We start from the raw sequence: 18,337 nt of genomic DNA, 5'->3' as shown, positions 1-18,337 counted from the left end.
CAGACAATTCCATCTGAACATGAGCAAATACTTCTTCACTGTGAGGGTGACAGAGCACTGGAACAGGTTGCCCAGAGAGGTTGTGGAGTCTCCTTCTCTGGAGATATTCAAAACCCGCCTGGACGCGATCCTGTGCAACGTGCTCTAGGTGACCCTGCTTGAGCAGGGGTGTTGGACTAGATGATCTCCAGAGGTCCCTTCCAACCTCAGCGATTCTGTGATTCTGTAATTCCTAGGCGTCCTTCTGGCACTTTTTGTTGTTCAAATTAGGAGTGCAGGGGCAGAGAGTGAGACCTGGAGTATAATAAATAGAGTGAATGATAGGAGAAAGGGAAGGAAGGACAAAGACTGGTGAAAGGGTGGGGAGGGGCAGGAAGGAGTGATGGAGAGAATATGTGGACTAAGATCCAAGAAATGAGACTTCTCACTCTCCTATTGCATGGGCTTCCCTTCCCTTTACATGTTCTCCCTACCTTGCCCGGATCATTTATCTTTCTTAGGGCAAGATCTGGGGTTAGAGAACAGTGTCCCTCATACAAAAAGAGGGGACAGAGTGAACGAGACAGAGAGGATCTGCAGTTCTCCCCCCTCCTCTCCTTTCGAAATTCGCCCTTTCAAAATGTTAAGTATGGAGCATAGCTCAGATTTTAACATTCAATTCTATATTCATAGCTACTTCTCATTCAAGTGAGAGCTTGGCAGCTTATTAATAAGAAAGGGCTCTTCCCTTCTTTGTGTCCTCCACCTGCAGGCAGATATGCAATGATAGATTCTCCCACCTATTAGGTCACTTTTTTTAAAGTCAGAACTGTACCCTCAATTGTACATTTTCTTGCCTCTCTTGTCCTTCTGAGAGGCCTCAAAGATCACTTGATCATGGACTGCCAAGGCAGCGCTGGTATCTGCATGGGGAAGAGTTTGTAGGAATAGGGAGACATATGAAGGAGCCGGGCAAGAGCCATGGAAGATGTGCCCGAGGAGCTACAGGGGCACCTCTGTTGTAGAGCTGAGTAGGCTGGATTCAATAAGATCTGGATTCAGAACAATGAAAAGAGATGGGAGAAGGATACTGAAAAAGTGGACTTAACAGCATGGTGCTATTAAATGCAAAGAGGTTAAGAAGTTTCATCTCTGTCCCTGTTTACTCAATACTTTCAAAGAAGAAAGAGGAGGGTGGACACAAAGGTGCAGGGCAGTGAGGAAAGGAGTATGTGGGCACTGTAATCTGTAGCCAGCTTAATCATTGCCAAAGAGTCAGAGGAGAAGAAAAGTAACATTAACAGAATAAAGGGGCTAAGAAGAATCACATGTATTAACACAATCCTGTTGCTCTGTAACATTAAACTATCAAAGTTTAGGTACAGGCTTTGGGTCTGCTTTATTACACTGCAGCTTATCTGAGTTTCTAGGACAAAAGGTGAGAAAGGTTTTAAATGATTTTTAAAGAAATGAAACACTTCAAATGTAAAATATTAAACTTAGCTTTCACCTTAACTGTGGTCTGTGGTCCCAGATGGATTGTTTTGTGTTTTTCCCTGCCTCTTCTCCTTCCCAGCTCCAGGTCTTTTTCTGACACGTCTGTATTTGTCAGCTTTTCAAATATTTTTAAAGAAGGTAATAACTGTCCTTTTTTTGGGGGGGGGGGAGGGGAGATCTAGAGAGGGGAGAGAGAGAAAGAAAAATTGGTAATTGAGAGGGGCTGAAGCTGATCTCCCCATCCTGTTGCTGGAGTTTGACCCAACCTCCCTGGAGACATAGCAAGACATATTAAAAGGTGAGGGAGAAAAGAAGAGCAATATTCAGTTTCTGTTGCTGATTCTTAACTCTCCTGTTGTTCTTTGACAGAGAGTCTGCATGCTCTTATCAGATGCTCTGAGGTTTGGCAGCTTTTACCAGATTTATGCTATCAATCAGAATCATTGCTTTTTGCTGTTTGTTTTTTTTTTCCTGCCTTCTCACAGAGGCCATCACCTTTTATTCCCCTGCATTAAAGCTTGTGCTGAGACTCAGCATAGCAAACAGAAGAACCTAAGGGATGTTTAGATACTGGTTTTAGATTTTATAATCTATTCCAGATTTACTGAAAATGCCTTCAACCAGACCTGGAGACACTGTTGTATATGCCGCCATACTGCCATCTTTTCTCAGTAGCATAAAGATACTATGTACTTTCACTTCACAGTCTACAAAACTAAGCTGTGAATGGGTGTACTTTCTCCTTCCAGATGCCTGTACCCTTTTATTCATATACATCCTGGTATATGGAGATGTACATACAGCTTTGCCAACATACTCCAAGTGATTCTGTCAGTCTCTAAGAGATGCACCTACCATAGTGACTGTACTTGCCATGTGGGGTCCTACTTAGTGGAAAATAATGTAAAAAATGGCATGTTGGTAGAGTTTATTGTTGACCTATTAGACTATCATTTAGTTTGACCCTCTGTGTCTCTGAGGTCTGAAAATATGTAGGTGTTGTTGACGTATACCTTCCAACTGTTGATGGAGATGCATATCTCAGTGAGGCATCTAGCTTTTATTTGAGCAAATAAAGGGAAGGGGGAATCTTCCAGCTTATGTCTCTGGTTTAACTAGCTCGAGTATTTCACAGTGATTGTTGCAGCTTCAGGATAAGGTTGAGAGAATATATGGCAGAATCTTTACAATGTAAATTTAAGGTATTATGTAACCTTTTGGCATACATTTTAGCTTTAAAAATGCTCCAGATTTAAGAGATTTAAATTTAGCTACTCTTTGAAAAAGAGGCAGGATACCACTGGACCGGCCTCATTTTGTCAATGAAGTTTGGCAACTTTGTATCTGGTCAATACACTGCAGTGACATGCAGGAGTACATCTGATTTAGCCAGGTTTTTCCACTCAGAAAAGACCTTGAACATACTTTCATTGGCATTTTTTCTCTATTTAAAAATTCAACTCAAACCTACCATTTCTGAATTAGGCTTGCTGTATACATTAATGCTCATCTGTCAAGTGCTTTCTTCAAAGCATGCATTCTGACCTGATACAACTTTTCTACATTATTGAAGTCTGTATTCCCCATATCCTGCGGTTATTGTTGAAGGTTTTGTTCTGTTTAATCTATAATTAGAAACAGAAGAAGGCATCAAGCTACAGGATTTGAATTTTGAACTTTCATCGCATATAAAGGGTTTGTTCCGGCACCAAGGGATCACTTTTTTTATGTAAATAGATCTAAGGTGTGAGAGGTGGAGCCAGCAATGAATTTTCCCAGAACTGCAGAGGAGAAATTGTCTTCATTTTCTGTTAAAGTTTATGGCAGTCTCTCACACTCATTAACTTAAGATGTAGGCCCTGATATCAGTGTGACAGCATTGCAGCTCCTCTGTTAAAAAAGGAGACACTGCTGATCTACAGAGGTAGATAGCTCATGTAGGAATGGAAAGGAATCAGGCTCATGCTTTTAGTAAAGTGGGGAGTCCTTCTTATAACTTTTTTCTTCCCATTGGAAAGCAGAATGTAGAGACCTGCAGAACTCACCAGGTGAACACAAAGGGATAGAAGGGATATTATCTGTGCTTAACACCTTCTCCTTTCAAGGCATTTGAGATGCCCTTTTGACAGGAGGTAGGTCTTATTATGTCACTTCTCTGACATTGCTCTCTTCCTCCAAAAAAAAAAAAAAGGTCCAGCTGTGAATGCAAAGATAAGGGTTTGCCTGCTGACAAGGGATATTCTTCTTGCTCCCTGTTGATCTCTTTGAGGGTCTTTAAACAAAAAGCAACACCCTAACCTAATCTTTGTTCTCTATTCTACACAACCTGGAGGATTTTTAAACAAACTCAATTTTCTGCTGAAACATAAAATGGAGAAGTGTGTTCCGCAGGAGGGGAAAGGGTATTATTTGGGTTAGAGTTCTGCAGAATGGGAGCTTCTTGGGTGATGGGCTGTCTTTGTACAGACGTCAGCATACAGTGACTCACTGAATTTAAGTGCTAGAATTTGAAGCGGAGCACAGCTGTGAAGCTAAGTTTGTTCTAATGAGAAAATGCTCAAAATTTAGTTTAATTCAATATTTTTGAATTGCATGTCACAATTCTTATGCGACTGACACTACTCAGACCACTTCAGTAATTATGTACATACATACAAAAGGCAGAATTGATAGAAGCGTTAGCATTTGTGTGTGCAGCAGCTGAGGACATATGAGAAGATGCATTCAGAGTTTGGAGTAAATACTTCTGAAAATGAACCTGGTGGTTTCTGAAATTCTGACTCTGGTGGGAGTGCTGATCTTCTCTCTACGTCCTGTCAGAGATCCTGTCTCCTTCCTGACACCACTTTTCTTTGTTCGGTACTTTGGGTATGAAGATGTTCAAACCTAGTAATTCAAAGTGACAGCCATTGTGCTTGCTTAACACATGTGAATACAACGTGAGAACAGCAGGTGGTGTTTGATTACTGATACTTTTTGAATATAAGAATAATTCAGTCTTCTTGCACTGATTATTCAGTTAAAAGAAAACTATTGTCTTCCAACCTGCCTTGTCACATTCAGTTGCAGCCAGCAATAATTAGCTTTCTGGTTATGTTTTTTCTCTCGCTCTTTTTTTTTTTTCCCCCTCCATTGGTACTATTATTCTGGATTTGATTTAAAGACATCATAAAATAGCTTACTGTCTCGGTACCCACACTTGCATGACTGTCTAGTTTCTGAATGCTGACAGCACCAGGCATATCATTTATATTCTGTGCTGTGTTCAAAGAGCCTCTGAGAGGAGACAATTTCATACTGTGAACATGTTAATTTAAAGCCTGCCATCGGGGGAATGTGTTTCTCCATAACATTTTGAAATGATTGAGGTTTTGCAGGTCTGGGTTTTTCTATCTTTTTCAAGTTTGGAAAATAATAACAGATTGCTTTTTTTATTTTTATTTTTTTTTTGCTTTTTTTCCACTCCTCTCTGTCTCTCTCTTATCCCCTGAGTAGTCTGCCTGTCAGCACCATATTATGTCTGGCTTAGTGTTATTGTTTCCACGCTAAGAGGGGTTTTCTCAGTAGCTCCACTGAGAGTGCCTTTCTTCAGAAATTCTTAAAATATTTTTCACTCAGGCATGCTCTCTCTTAGATTTGGGGAAGAGGCTGTTAGACAATGCTTATCAGCTGCTAAAATCGATTAAGGTAAATGTTCAGATGTCAGCATCAGCTGATGCCCTTTGATTGCATAAATTGCAAAGTCTTCCCAGTTCTTTCTCAAAAACAGTATTTTAGATAGCTCTGTCATCATATGCTGTTTCAGTTTTTTGCTAGATTTGGGTTTTTTTAACCACCTTTTACTGAAAGTGTTGTCTCAGTCTTTCAGCTATAATACAGTCATAGCTGGAAATCAAGAGATTGCTCAATAGGTGAGACTGTGGAGGTTGGGTGGAAGCTTTTATTAACTCTCCAGGGGAGTTGCTTTTTTTCCTTTTTTGGCTTCTGCCTCCAATCTTATTCCTTTGCTTTAGCTTGTTTTCTTTGTTCTGGGGACAGTGAGTCAAGACTTAGAAGCCTAAAGGACTCAGATGCAGAGCTATGCTTGGTAACCTGCTGTTGGGACATTTGAGGGAACTTTAGTTCTTTTCATACTGACAGCAATTTAGGTCTTTCTGACATTAACCTGTATTTGGGGAAGGAGCTGACATAACTCCAAACAGCTCCAAACTTCCAAATTATGAGAGAAGGTGCCTTGAGAGAAGGGTCAGTAGATAGTAGATCAAAAACAGATAAGTGTCCCCTAAGTGAGACATTAAAGGCTTTCTAAATTGTCATCAGGTATCTACTTCCTACCCCAAATCAGCTTCAATAATTTTTGGTCTGTAATACTATTTTAAAATCAGTTAAACAGAATGTATTTGACTAGGAAATTTCCCTGTGATCTTCACTCAGGCAATGACTAGCAACACATGTCAGTATTGCTCCATTTGACAGTTAGTTGTGCCAAGAAATAATGGGTGTTTATTTCATAACATAAAATTTGCCTGTCATCTCTACTTGCACTGGCATCATTTATCTTTTTGAATCACTATGTTTTTAAACGTGAAAGGATAAGCCTAACATAGAATAAATTATTAGTCCTGTTGTGTGATGAAAGCTCCCAGAAAATACAATTGAGGCAGCATGTGGTCTTACGTGTAGGACATTCGCTGGTTTTCATAGTTTTAAATACTCATATATTTGAGGCAGAAAAAGTGTCTCGTCTAGAACACAGGAGTTGGAGAATTTGTTTTATCCAGTTCATCCTGGCGCTTCTTACATAACCTGAGTATATTACTTATTCTAAGCAGAGCTGGCAATGCTGCTTATGATTAAGGCCATCTGATGTAAGATTCATTTTTCAGTTGCTTGTAACTTAGGCAGACCTTAGCTGTTCAGGCTGAAATTCTTCATTCTAGGTCTGGAATAAGATAAAAAGAAAATATGCTGTTTTGTCAATGATGAAAAGCAATCATTTTTAGCAGCCTTTGTGCTTTGGAACAGCACATCAGGCATGGGAACTTCCTCTATCTCTTAAAAGCACCTGGCTTCCCTACTGGGGACTGTGTAGTTTGAAGAAAGGACAGGAAGCTGTTTGATCGAAGTGTGGAGATGCGTCGAGATGAACAGGCGGCAATGAAATAGAGGTTGTAGGTGACACAGAGTCAGAGTTACCTGCCTGAGGTTAACTTTGAACCTTATCTAAGGATGCGTGTCCGGGCACGGCAAGGCCGGTGGCTCCCTGTGCCAGGGGCCAGTGCAGGCCAGGCCCGGCCACCAGGGTCCATCCCCCTGCCCTGAGGGAGAAAGGAGCCAGGGCAGCCCCAGCCCCAGGGGAGTCGGGCACCGCCACGGGGCTGGGGGGCCCCGTGGCCAGACAGGGGCAGGGCCCTGGCGGGGCTGGAGCCGGCACCGCTGTGACCTCGCTGAGATGAGGCCAGGGCTGGGCAGGGACAGGCAGGGCCGGGGGGCCCGCAGGGCCTGGACGTGGTCATGCCCTATTTGCCCTCATCTCTGTCAGGGTTGGTCTGCTTTTTGAGGATGGCCCAGGATGTGTTATGAAGAAGAAATTGTTATAAGCTCCAGTTTACTTTCTTTAAGTCTGTAAGGGATCTCAATATTAAGGTAATTGAATGTTGCAGTGGAGCAGTGAGATTCCACCTCCAAATCTTCTTTAGGGTTGTGTTTTGTTTTTTTTTTAAAGCCTGACAAGTCATTTCAATCAAGCTCTTGGAAAGGCCATTCTGTATTTCTTATCTTATGGGTGACCTTCTAGCACACTATACGCCATATACTTGGAAATTAAAACAGGTTACAGGTGCTTGGGAAAAACTGGCAATCAGATATTTAAAACTGAGATGGAAAATTATCAAATGTCTTTGTTTTTAATCTTTGCTCCTTGCTTTCCCATTCATGGATTATAGATAATAGTACCACTGCTTTATGCGTAACAGCTTTTGTGAAGATAAATAATGCTTGGAATGATCGCTAGAGGACTATAGGAGTTGAGTGCCATAAGAAAGCCCAACGAGGAAGGCAGTGAATCTCCAGATGAGTGTCAGTTTGAACTGTACTGTAGGTGAAATAAGAATTTTCTTGGCTTGCTTTTGTAATAGTATGTTAAATATCATCTGTCTCTAAGCCAGGGCATTAAAGAGCAGCTGAAAATCTTCCTCACTTCCTTCTTATTGCTTGTGATAGTGAGCCAAAACTCAGCATATTCTGCTCAGAATTACTAAGATCACCAAAACCTGGGGCCCGAGATCTCAGCTCTCAAAATGTGTCCTATACCACCTGGACCTAAAAGATCTTTCTCTCTTTGGATACTTTGGCTGAAAGGGTGGATGAGCTCCAGCACTTTGATTCAGCTTTTCTATCTATCTTTCAGTATCAGGCTTCTGGGGGAAGGGTGGGATGGTGACAGGGAGGAGCCAGGATTTGAGGACACTAGTTAGCTGAAAATGAGCTCAGCTGTGAGTGTGCACTGGGAGAAAAAGTCGGGATTTTCTTGATTTTTCTCAAGCATGTGTACCATTTGCCTCCCAGCTTTCCTCTTAGTTTGATTGGTCGAAGGCTGCATCTCCTTCTGGCAGCATGACAACTGAGGCTGGGAAAGTGAGCTTAAGAACTTTATGAAAACACAAAAATACTGATAAGAGGTATTTCTGGATAGTGCTCTAAACCTTCTCTTGCTTGTCTGTTCTGAGAAAGGAAAAGATTCTCAGATAGATTTGTTTTTTGTTTTTATTTTAGCTTTCAATGTATTTTACAAGACTCAAATATTCTTGCAGGCTTTCTGAAAAAGATGTGATTGATGTGTCAAAGATGGTTAAAATTTGCTCATCTGAATTGACTGGTGTACTCAAATAGCTTTTTGTGTTGTGATCCAGCTGGGGACTTAAATATACAACTGAATTATCATAAATGATTGTTGGTTAAGTCCTCTAGTGATATTAACTCCACATATTTCAGGCTGCTGTACTTTGAGTGCAGGAGAGAAATATTTTATTGGTCATTCATAATAAAGAAAGAGTATTTTGAGAACTTGGCACAAATGCATAAAATATGCTGTTCTATCATATTTAAGATTTCTTTGTTTATTTTACATCTGCTTGAGGAATGGCATAAAGAAGTGAACTTGCCACTTTTTCAATTGCAGTGTGATCTGAGGAAATGTGATACTAGATATAACTGGATAAGTATTTTTTATCAATCATATGATGATTGAATTTACTGACTTATCTGAAATTACAATATACTAATATTGCTAATTTACTTTAAATCAGCTGAGACAATACAAGGCACAGCAGCTATGTTTGTCATGTACTATTCTGATCATGAATAATATAACTTCAGTGAAGATTATCTGTAAGATTGCTTATTTTGAACATGGTCCTATACTAACTGCTGATAGTTTAATATGTTGCTGCTGAATAATCTGCTGTGATGGTACTCACAAGTATAAGAACAATAAATAAATAAAAATAATAATAATAATTCAGAACTGCATAGTGTAGCAGTGAAACTTTTAGAAATACTAGGTATAGTAAAGGAATATGCTGTAAGTGAGGCTTATATCCACCAGAGAAGACACATGAGTTGATACCATTTTATTTTTGAAAGTAGATTCTAGAACTACACCTAGAAGATTAAAATCCATTAAACAGTGTTGAAAGGAAATCTGAGACAGAACAGTCTAGGAAGTTTCTCCATGAACAGTGGAGATAACAGTGCATTACGGTGTATTATGATGGGGAAAAATATTTTTAGTACACATTTCAGCTGTTTTTCCTTTTCCAAACAAGTTTGCTCAGTGTTTTGACTTTGTTGATTTTAGTGAAGCTTACAGATTGTTCCACCTGATTATAATGATTCATGATGGTTCATATTGCCCACCTGTCCTTGGAGTTAAGGATATTGTAAGGATAATTAATGCCTGTAGAATGCTTTGTGTGCATGCATGTGTGTGTGTATACTGACAAAAATGTTTGATGATAAAGTTCTTGTAAATGCAGTTTGTGTAATCTAGGTTTTTTTTAGTTCTCATTGTTCATAGTTGGAAGGAATGACAAAATATAAGGCAAATACAACAGTGCATATTTAATAAGCACCTCCGCTGGATACTTATTCATTCTGAGAGGTTTGAAAACAAAGCTCTAAAATACTTCATGACATTTCCTTTCCTGAATTTTTAAAGAAATTATGAATTAATTATACACTTGTCTGTTTATATTTTCATCAGCATTCTAAAAATTCAAAAAGTTGACAGGAGAAAGATGTCATTTGAGATTCATGAGAAGTAATAAGCTGTTTCAGAACAACAGCAATTGCAGCTTGTGAAAAAGGAAAAATTTGTAACATCACCTATAGTCCTATGTGAATGTCGAGTGATTAAATGCAAGGAATGACTAATAATTATGTTTATATCATCTTGCATTTAAAAAGATAAATAAACTAAAAGTCATTTTCTGTTTGATGCTTCAGAACTGAAAGATTACTATATTCATTGTGACTTTAAAAGGTTTTTTAAATGATGGCTTTTTACACTCCTTAGGAAGGAGTAAACTTGGTTATAAATAAGTTAGCTATGCATTTATTAAAAAGAAAAAAACAAGTAACTATCTGATTTATGAAAACTGAACTATACTGTGTGTTCTACTATCTCTTTATAAGGAACTTAATCTACTCAGTAGTTATGACAGGTTATTTCTCTCACTGGAGTTAATAAACTTGCACACTTGATTAGGAGCGATGCATCATATTTCTCTACTTCACAAGAGCTCGTGTTATTAACATGTGTTGTTTCTGCCAAACACTGAGGCAAGAAGCTGAAGATGTTCAGTTTATGTCATCTTTCACATAATTAGATCTGAATGACACTATTATAATATTTTTAGCTTAATAATATCCTTTAGATTTATGCTTGCTTGGAGATTTTTACTCAAGTCCTTGATTTAACTTTCCCAATAAGACAGAGGAGAATATATTATGTATTATATATGGGACACAAGACACAAGTATTATGTATATGAAATTGATTTATTGGTTAACTTTATGATTAATTTTAAGTTGCAAGAAACAAGAGATGTAGAGAATATTGCTTTTTTGTGTTTTGTTATTCTGAAATACTGCTTTGTGATAATGGTAATCCAGAACTCGCTGAATGTGATAAAAATTTCCCAAGTAGCATGTTTATTATTTTAGAGTCTAAATTGATGAAAGAATACTGTCCATAATAAGAATTAAGGGAAATTATATTACAACAGCATTTAATGGCTGAACTTGCGATTATGGGAAGGATTTTATTAAGTAGTCATGTTTAATTGTTCTAGCTACAAATGAGAAGGCTTTTTGGGTGGTAAATAAATAAATATTTAAAAATTTGTGGTTAATAGTAAGCTAAAAAGTAATATTATTTTAATAAATACAGTTACTAGTAATTCTTAAATGATTTAAGTAATTTGACTAATACCTATCTAATTTATTGAAATGTTTTAAAAATTAAATATTTTAAATTCAATACTTTTTTCTCATTTCTATGTCTGTCACTATAGATGTAACAACATGATTGTTTTACATATATCTTGTGAACTGGACATAGTATCTTACATTTATTATACTCCATTTGCAGCAAAGATGTTTTGGAATTAATCGTTGATTTCTGTGACTTTTGCTATAATTGGCTTTTATCAATACTAAAGATTGAATAATAGAGTTATTAAGAGAGAGGATATTTTGGTTTTATTCATTCAGATAATGCCAATGCTGAAGGGGCCATCTGTTACATAGAACTATGGTGCATTGTTTCAGTAGGCGAGTTTCCAGTAGAACATGGAGTATTGTAAAAATTTAGGCTCTTGTTTAATTCTACATGACCATTTTCAGGTGTCAAGTGTGCCTCTAAGTATTAATTCAGAACAAATTAATAGAGGAGAAATTTTATTGACTCATAATATGAAAGTACCCATTTGTAAGAAAAGCTCATTTTGAAAACTTCTGTATTACGATAAGATTGAGCCGACTGTTTTTTTAGACTGGAGAAAACTTTTCAACCTTCTCTCAGATTGGAGGAGATGCAACAAAATCTCAGCTGGTTAGATTATACCGTTAAAGACTAGAAGATTTATCTGTATCAGTTCAGTAAAGTTTTTATTTTGCAACTTTCAGGTAGTGTTATATCCAACATCCAATAGCTCAAAATCTCCTGATCTGCATAAAATGATAGTCCCCAAAAGCAGCCAGGACAGTGACTTGAAAATTAAACTGGCAGTGAGAATGGATAAGCCACCACACATGAAGCACTGTGGGTAAGTGTCCATTTTCTGAAAGTCTATGTTTTATTATTTTGTCTAGCTGTGCTTATCTTTAACCATATGTAGCTAAAACATGATGTTTGAAAAAACAATATAAAAGTATACAACAGTAATAGCTCATTGTATTATATCCTTGTTTTATATGAAGTTTGCAATAGTCAGGAATAACATTTAATTCAGATATTCAGTGATGTGTAAAGACAGATGATGAGCTAACCTATATGCAGAAGTAAAAGTATGGTGTCATTTAGAGAACTGGTTTTGAATGCCAGAATTTATAGTACTTAAGAAAAAAAAAAAAAAAAAAAAACTTGCTGTTTAGGAAATGCAAATGTTTCCATTAAAGCAAGATGAATTATATACCTGAATATGATGGTATTTGCAACAGTCTGCCCTTCTTCTTCTCTGCCCACTGTCTGATATGTCTCTTGAAAGGAATTTGTGTAAGAGTACCAGCTTAGGAATGTTTTTTTTTTTTCCATCCAGCACTGGAACTATGCAATAGATTATTCATAAAAACAGACTTCCTAGCCAACTGCCTCATCTACAGTAAGCAAAGTTGTATTTATTGTTGTTATAAGTGATCAGCTGGGCTGTTTTCCATCCTTCTAACTTCTGAATTAAGTAGAAGTGCACTTAAAAAAAAAAAACCAAAACGCTATTCTAGATATTACTGTGTAATTAGCAGTGGCCATACTATTTAGATTTCTTTTTAATCTCCTCCTTTTCATAATCTGCATATGAACTGAAAATTATTGCCAGCATTTCCTGTATTAAATAACTTTTTTAAAAAGTTTCTATTTAATATTTGTCAAAGTTATAATTAGTTGGGCTGAAATTTCTGAGGTACCTATCTCAGCCCTCATTTTGTTTTTAGAAAACTTAGACAAAACTGATCAGGATTTTAACAGAGACTTGTTGGCTGGATGCATGTGATTGGTAACTAGGAGCTGGGAGGAAGGAGAGGGAAATCAGGTGTGGAACTGAAGTGGGAACTGGAACTATTGTGCTGGGAGATTGGGACTGAAATAAGAAGGCTTAGGACTGCAAATATCTGAGTAAGGAAAATGGGATATTGTGGCAGGAGTGGGCAGGAAGACAGGTTTAACACAAGTTGGAATGCATGGAGAGGACGTAGAAAGGAGGGCAAAGTGTCTGTCCGTACTACAGCGTAATACTCTCCAGGTCTGGTCTCCCAGGCATTGATTTGCAGTCACCAATTGCCTCTGGAATGGACTGGTAGTTGTGGCACATCCTTGTCTAGATCTGGTCCACTTGCCTGATTTTGCTCTTCTACTGATGTGAGTCATTCAGCTAGTTCAAGCAGTAAATGTTGCAGGGAAGTCTTTGTGGTGCCTCCATTTCAACGGTGTGTCCAAGGGCAGCCATGGCGCTGGAACACAAGGATTCAATACCTTTGATGACTTCTGTCAATGCACCGTGTATCAGATTTCATCACAGTGTATCATGACAGGGGACCAGGTAATGTGGGTGTCGTTCTGCCAGGGAAGTAGATGAACCCTTGCTTATTTCAAATACTTAATAAGTGAAATTAATAAAAACAATAATAACTAAAATTATTAAAGTAATAACAACAACAATGACAAATAATAGCACAACAGACACATCTAACTGGCATGTGACCTGTTACAATTACATCCTCCAAGGCTACATCAGGGAAGCTGTGCCCTGCTCACTTATCCCAGAACCTGTCTGGAAGAAGCATCTGTGTTGGATCAGATGACTGGTAATGCTGGGATTGTGCTATCCACAACCCAAACTAGGGTATAACACATAGCTTATTTTGTCCCAGGTCCAGCAACAAGGACAAGTCTCCAATGCTTCCTCTCAGTGCTTCCAGGTTTCCTCACAGAGGTTGGCCCTGCTGGGGACTGTTCCTCTGGGATCTTCAGAGGAACTTCCTCACCTCCAGCTTTGCTTTTGCATGCCATTGGATGTCACCATTCACCTTATCTGAGCATTACATGGGTTATCCAATAAAATATTACTTCTGATGATTTAATCCAATCATTATCTCTTTCATCCAAAACTGTTGGTTACGTCCTCACATTGCATTTGGATGCTAATCTCCAGTTGTTTACTTCTTCATGTTACCTTAGGGTCACTGCTGTCACTATTCTCCAGGCAAATATTGCTTTTCTTCCTCCCACCAAAAATGCTCAAGGTCAGTCATAGTTTCCCTCTCTTGCAGCCAACAGCTATGAAGATTACAACCTACACATTGGTCTCCAGCAAAGTCAGGGCACCAAGGAAGGGCTGTATTGGACTTATCCACTGGAAATATATGTGAAGTGAAATAAAAGGTTAACAATTCCTTCAGTAACCATTGAAAGGAAAGGGTTGATGCTATTCTGTATGATGGAACTGGTATTGCAGTGGAGAAGGTGGAAGAGGGTGTTTGTTTGGAGAAAAAAGAAAAGAAAAAGAAAGGACAGGAAAAAGAAAAGAAAAAGAAAATATGAGAAACAAATGAAAATCTTCTAGGAGAATTCTTACTGTGTAAAGTTAGTAATCTTAATGTTGGGAGTCTCCATCATCCAGCCACTCTCTGCAACCTTCTGTTGACTTCCTGTGTGAGTATAAGGCTTTTATTAAGTCATCTTTTGCAATTTTTTTCCAAGAGGGATTCCTGCCTGATTCATCACACAGGTTAAAGCTGTTCTGCAGCTGAACTGATGCTGACTTATCAGAGAAATAATCTCATTCATGAATAAGCTGGAAAACATGCAGTGAATGAAGGGAAGCTTTATGGGAAGACAAAAATTTATTTTTTGGTTGATGTAGTTGAGAGATGCCTGGAAGAACTGGCTTTTATCCCCATTTGTACTACACAGAGGAAACCATATGATTCTTGTTTAAAGTGGTTTAAGAGACTTAAAATGAGCTTTTCCACTTGTAGTAACTGATACTATGTTATTCATTTCCTGTGCCCACCTTGATAAACTGGAATCTGATTTCAGAGGTGCCCAGAAGTCACAGCTACAATTAAAATCAGTGGAAATTGGGCTATAAAAATACAGTGTGTTATTAGAGTCCAGATACCCTAAAAGTTAGATCTTTATCTTAATATCTTAAACCTTAAAATTTTAGTACCTCAATTCTCCCCTTACGAAGTGAGAATGATACCACCTGCCAGTCTCCTAGACATGTGAAGGTGAATCTCGGGAAGCCACCCAAGGGGAGCAGTCACTTCTGTAGCACGTGACCAATGGTTTATGCTCTGCCCATCAGTGTTACTGAGATGCCAGGCTCTGCAGCCCTCTGGTAAAGCTAAATGAGGTAGAAAAGCAAATAACTTGAATCTGTCTGTAAGGCAGAGTGTGCATAGCATGCAGTGAAACAGGCCTTTAAAGAAAATAAATTGTTGAAGAGCTGGAAACCAGCTTAGTGCTACTGTCCTGAATACTGGAAAGGGCTGGGAGGTTTTTGTTTTATTTTATTTAAGCACGTAGTCACATATTTAAGCACAGTGCCTTAATGTAAACAAAAAGGGGGCAAAATAAAGTGATGTGAGTATCCTTACTTCTGGAATTTTGTCATGTTGGAGAGTTATATTTTACCACCTTAATTATACACTTTTAATGTAGTGTCAGTGTGATTATCCCAGTTAAGTTATGATTCTTCAGTTTATTTTTCAGAAACATCTCCTGCTTTTTATTTCTGTCTAATCTTTGAACTAGACAACTTGCATTTTCTATATAGTACTGAGTTAATAAGCAAACATATAAATTCAAATCCAGCTCATAGCTGAAGAAGGCAATCTGCTGTTGGATTTAGGTAACAACTTTCAGCTCACAATCTAAAAACATATTCAAAGCTGAATTAAAATTTTACCATGCAGCCAATTGCAGAGAGAGACTTTTTTGTAGACTAATGCTCTATCATGAGAATAATAAAAAAAAAAATTATAAGAGTAGACTTATTTTTGTCAGATGCAGGGGCTGTACTGTTAAATATTTCATATTATTCAGGGTCAGCAGAACCGACAGACCCAAGCAGGTTGAGTGCTTACAATTTTGAGTTGTCTGTTAGCATAGCCTAGTGGTTATTAAAGGGTATTATTCTATTGCTTTCAATTTAGAAATAAAACAGAAATATTGATTTTTTTTCTTTTCAAATAATTTGCTTTTAAAGGATTAGTAATCTGTAATGGTCATATCTTAAAAAAAAAAAAAAAAAAAAAAAGCAAAGTAAAATGAAATTCTTAAAAAATTAAACAGCCCAAACAGGACAGTATTACAAAGTATTATTATTTAGTTTTGACTTCTGAAGTAACATGCTGCAGCATAGGTCTTCTCCAGAACATTTTTCAAGATTTCAAAGGCAAAATTCATCCCTGTAAGTTCTGTTCTGCTTTCTGCTGTGACACCCATGTATTAATATTTGACTTCTAGTTGTTGGAGTTTACCTTCTAGATTTTTATCTTACGGTATATAAAATTGTTGTGCTTTTGAACTCTCAAAGTATTTCTTAAACTTATGTATTTGGAATACACATTCTACAAGCACTTGAGTATGTACATGCCCAGATTTTCTCCCCGTCTCATTTGTACATCAGTTACCTTTTCAATTTTGGTAATTTTTTTCAAGTTTATATCCTTTAAAATTAAGGCATGTAGTGGATCTGTGTGAAATTAATTTTCCCTCACACCTTCTTTTTTGAATAATATTTTATGGATGCATTTTCAGAATATAAAGATCACCATAAATTTACTAGCCTTTTAAAATGTTTTCTGTCTTGCACGATTGGAAGTGACTGAAATGTTCTTAGGAAAGCATTTATAATATAGCTAAATATGGCCCCTGGTTCCTATATATATATGACGGAAATCACACATTTCTCTTGCTGCTGCTGCAGTTTTAGAGCTAAAGAAGATCCGTTAAACTAATGCCTTGGATAAGTCTTCCAAGATGCAGAATTACAGGACAAGTAATTTTCCCTTTTCCCTTTTATGACGCTTTTCACCCACAGATAAGAGGAGGAAGGTGAGCAGAATTATTTTACAGATGAGTAAAATGAAGCACAGGAATGAATAGAGATCATGCAAGGTCACATGCAATTCAGTGGCAGAGCTGAGAATAGAACTGCAGTCCACTAGCTTCTCTGTGGATGTGATTGTAGTGTATGACTATCACTTGGATGAATGGTTGTCATAGTTTCTAGTAAGCTTGTAAGTCAGCTAAGAGGAGCCACATGGACACAGAAGTTAGGCAGAACAATGATGTTGCTAGCTCTTCGGTGCTACTTATCCATGGCCACCCAGCAAAGAAGGGCAGAAGGAAGAATAGAATTAGCTCTGTAATTTGAAGTCATGTAATTTGAAGGCTGATTTGAAGATGAGGTCCATTTCCAGTATCATTATTTTCAGAGGAGTGTGCAAGGTGCCTGGAAAGATGAATCTATTTCAGGTTTGCGTTACCCTTACAGACAAAGGTAGATGTTAAGAATGCAATCATACTTCTCACAGCAAGCACCGTGTGGGATCTTTCATACATAGGCTTTTGTGTTGACTGTAGTGTATTTGGAACCAGCTTCAGACCTTTCTTTGAGGGGAAATAGGTATTTCAGAGCAATTCTACACAGTTTGTAATACCTAATGTCTCACTCACACTAAAATGATCAAATAGAAACCAACTTTCAGCTAAGCTAAAATGTCAAGTTAAAGTTTTCCTGGAACCAGTAGATATATAGGTGCTTCAAAGTGAACAAAAGTGTATGTCTTCAGCATCTTCAAAAATCTTTCCTAATACCTTTTATGATATGGTAATATGTACCATAGACATGTTCAATTATTATAATTTTCCATTAGACACAAACAATAACTTTTTACATTACTTTTCAACTGTTACTGAATATGCCTTTCTCATTAGTAGAGACTATAACTTTTTTTCTTAAGAAAGGGAGAAGGGAAACTGTCTTAGAGATACCAACTGATCATTTTCATTTGTTATGAACAGCATAATTGCATGAGTCAAATTTTAAGATAAGTAGATATTTATCAAACTGTAGCATGTCTGCATCTATATATGTAAACTTTATCTAATGTTTGATTTGTCTTGCCAAGTTTGTGCACAGTATGTTTAGTTGAAACCCTGAAGTCAGTATATTAGCACCATCTAGCTTTCTCTTTGTTGCTATTACACTTCTTGTTCCAGCTTTAAAAAAGGGTAGTGCAGCACTGACTTCAGCTGTTGCTTCAGAGAGCAAGTTTCTCACTGTCCTTTAGTAAAATGTTTATTTTCCACAATTTGTGGAAGTAATAACTGGGAAATATAAGCTAAGTCAAATGGAAGGAATTTTTGAGATTGTTTGAATTTTACAAGTCTTTACATGAGAAATCAGATAGTTTGAAATCCTTTTTAATCACTTAGTCATATGGCTTTACTTTAGCAGCCCAAAATTTAGCCATTTAGGCTGTCTGAGTTCTCTCACGAGCCAGTGGGTAGGGACGAATACCTTGACAGGGTGGTTTATCCAGTGCTGAGTTGTTGATTGGCTATAGAAAG

The 18,337-nt window shown here is 37.6% G+C and overlaps 1 protein-coding gene across 14 annotated transcripts in view; it reads left to right on the top strand.

Moving 5' to 3' along the window:
• CADPS2 (calcium dependent secretion activator 2) overlaps window positions 1–18,337 on the top strand; it is a 337,297-nt gene that overhangs the window by 172,276 nt on the left and 146,684 nt on the right. For all 14 annotated transcript variants that reach the window (XM_026067041.1, XM_026067039.1, XM_026067036.1 and 11 more), the window contains exon 8: window positions 11,665–11,804. In XM_026067041.1, coding sequence (XP_025922826.1) covers window positions 11,665–11,804 — 140 coding nt within the window. The remainder of the gene's footprint in view (window positions 1–11,664; window positions 11,805–18,337) is intronic.

Source organism: Apteryx rowi, unplaced genomic scaffold (assembly GCF_003343035.1).
Source record: "Apteryx rowi isolate R43461 unplaced genomic scaffold, aptRow1 scaffold_252, whole genome shotgun sequence".
NCBI classification, from domain to species: domain Eukaryota; kingdom Metazoa; phylum Chordata; class Aves; order Apterygiformes; family Apterygidae; genus Apteryx; species Apteryx rowi.
Note: the sequence above shows the minus strand (reverse complement) of the source record. Positions and strands in the feature narration are given on the sequence as shown.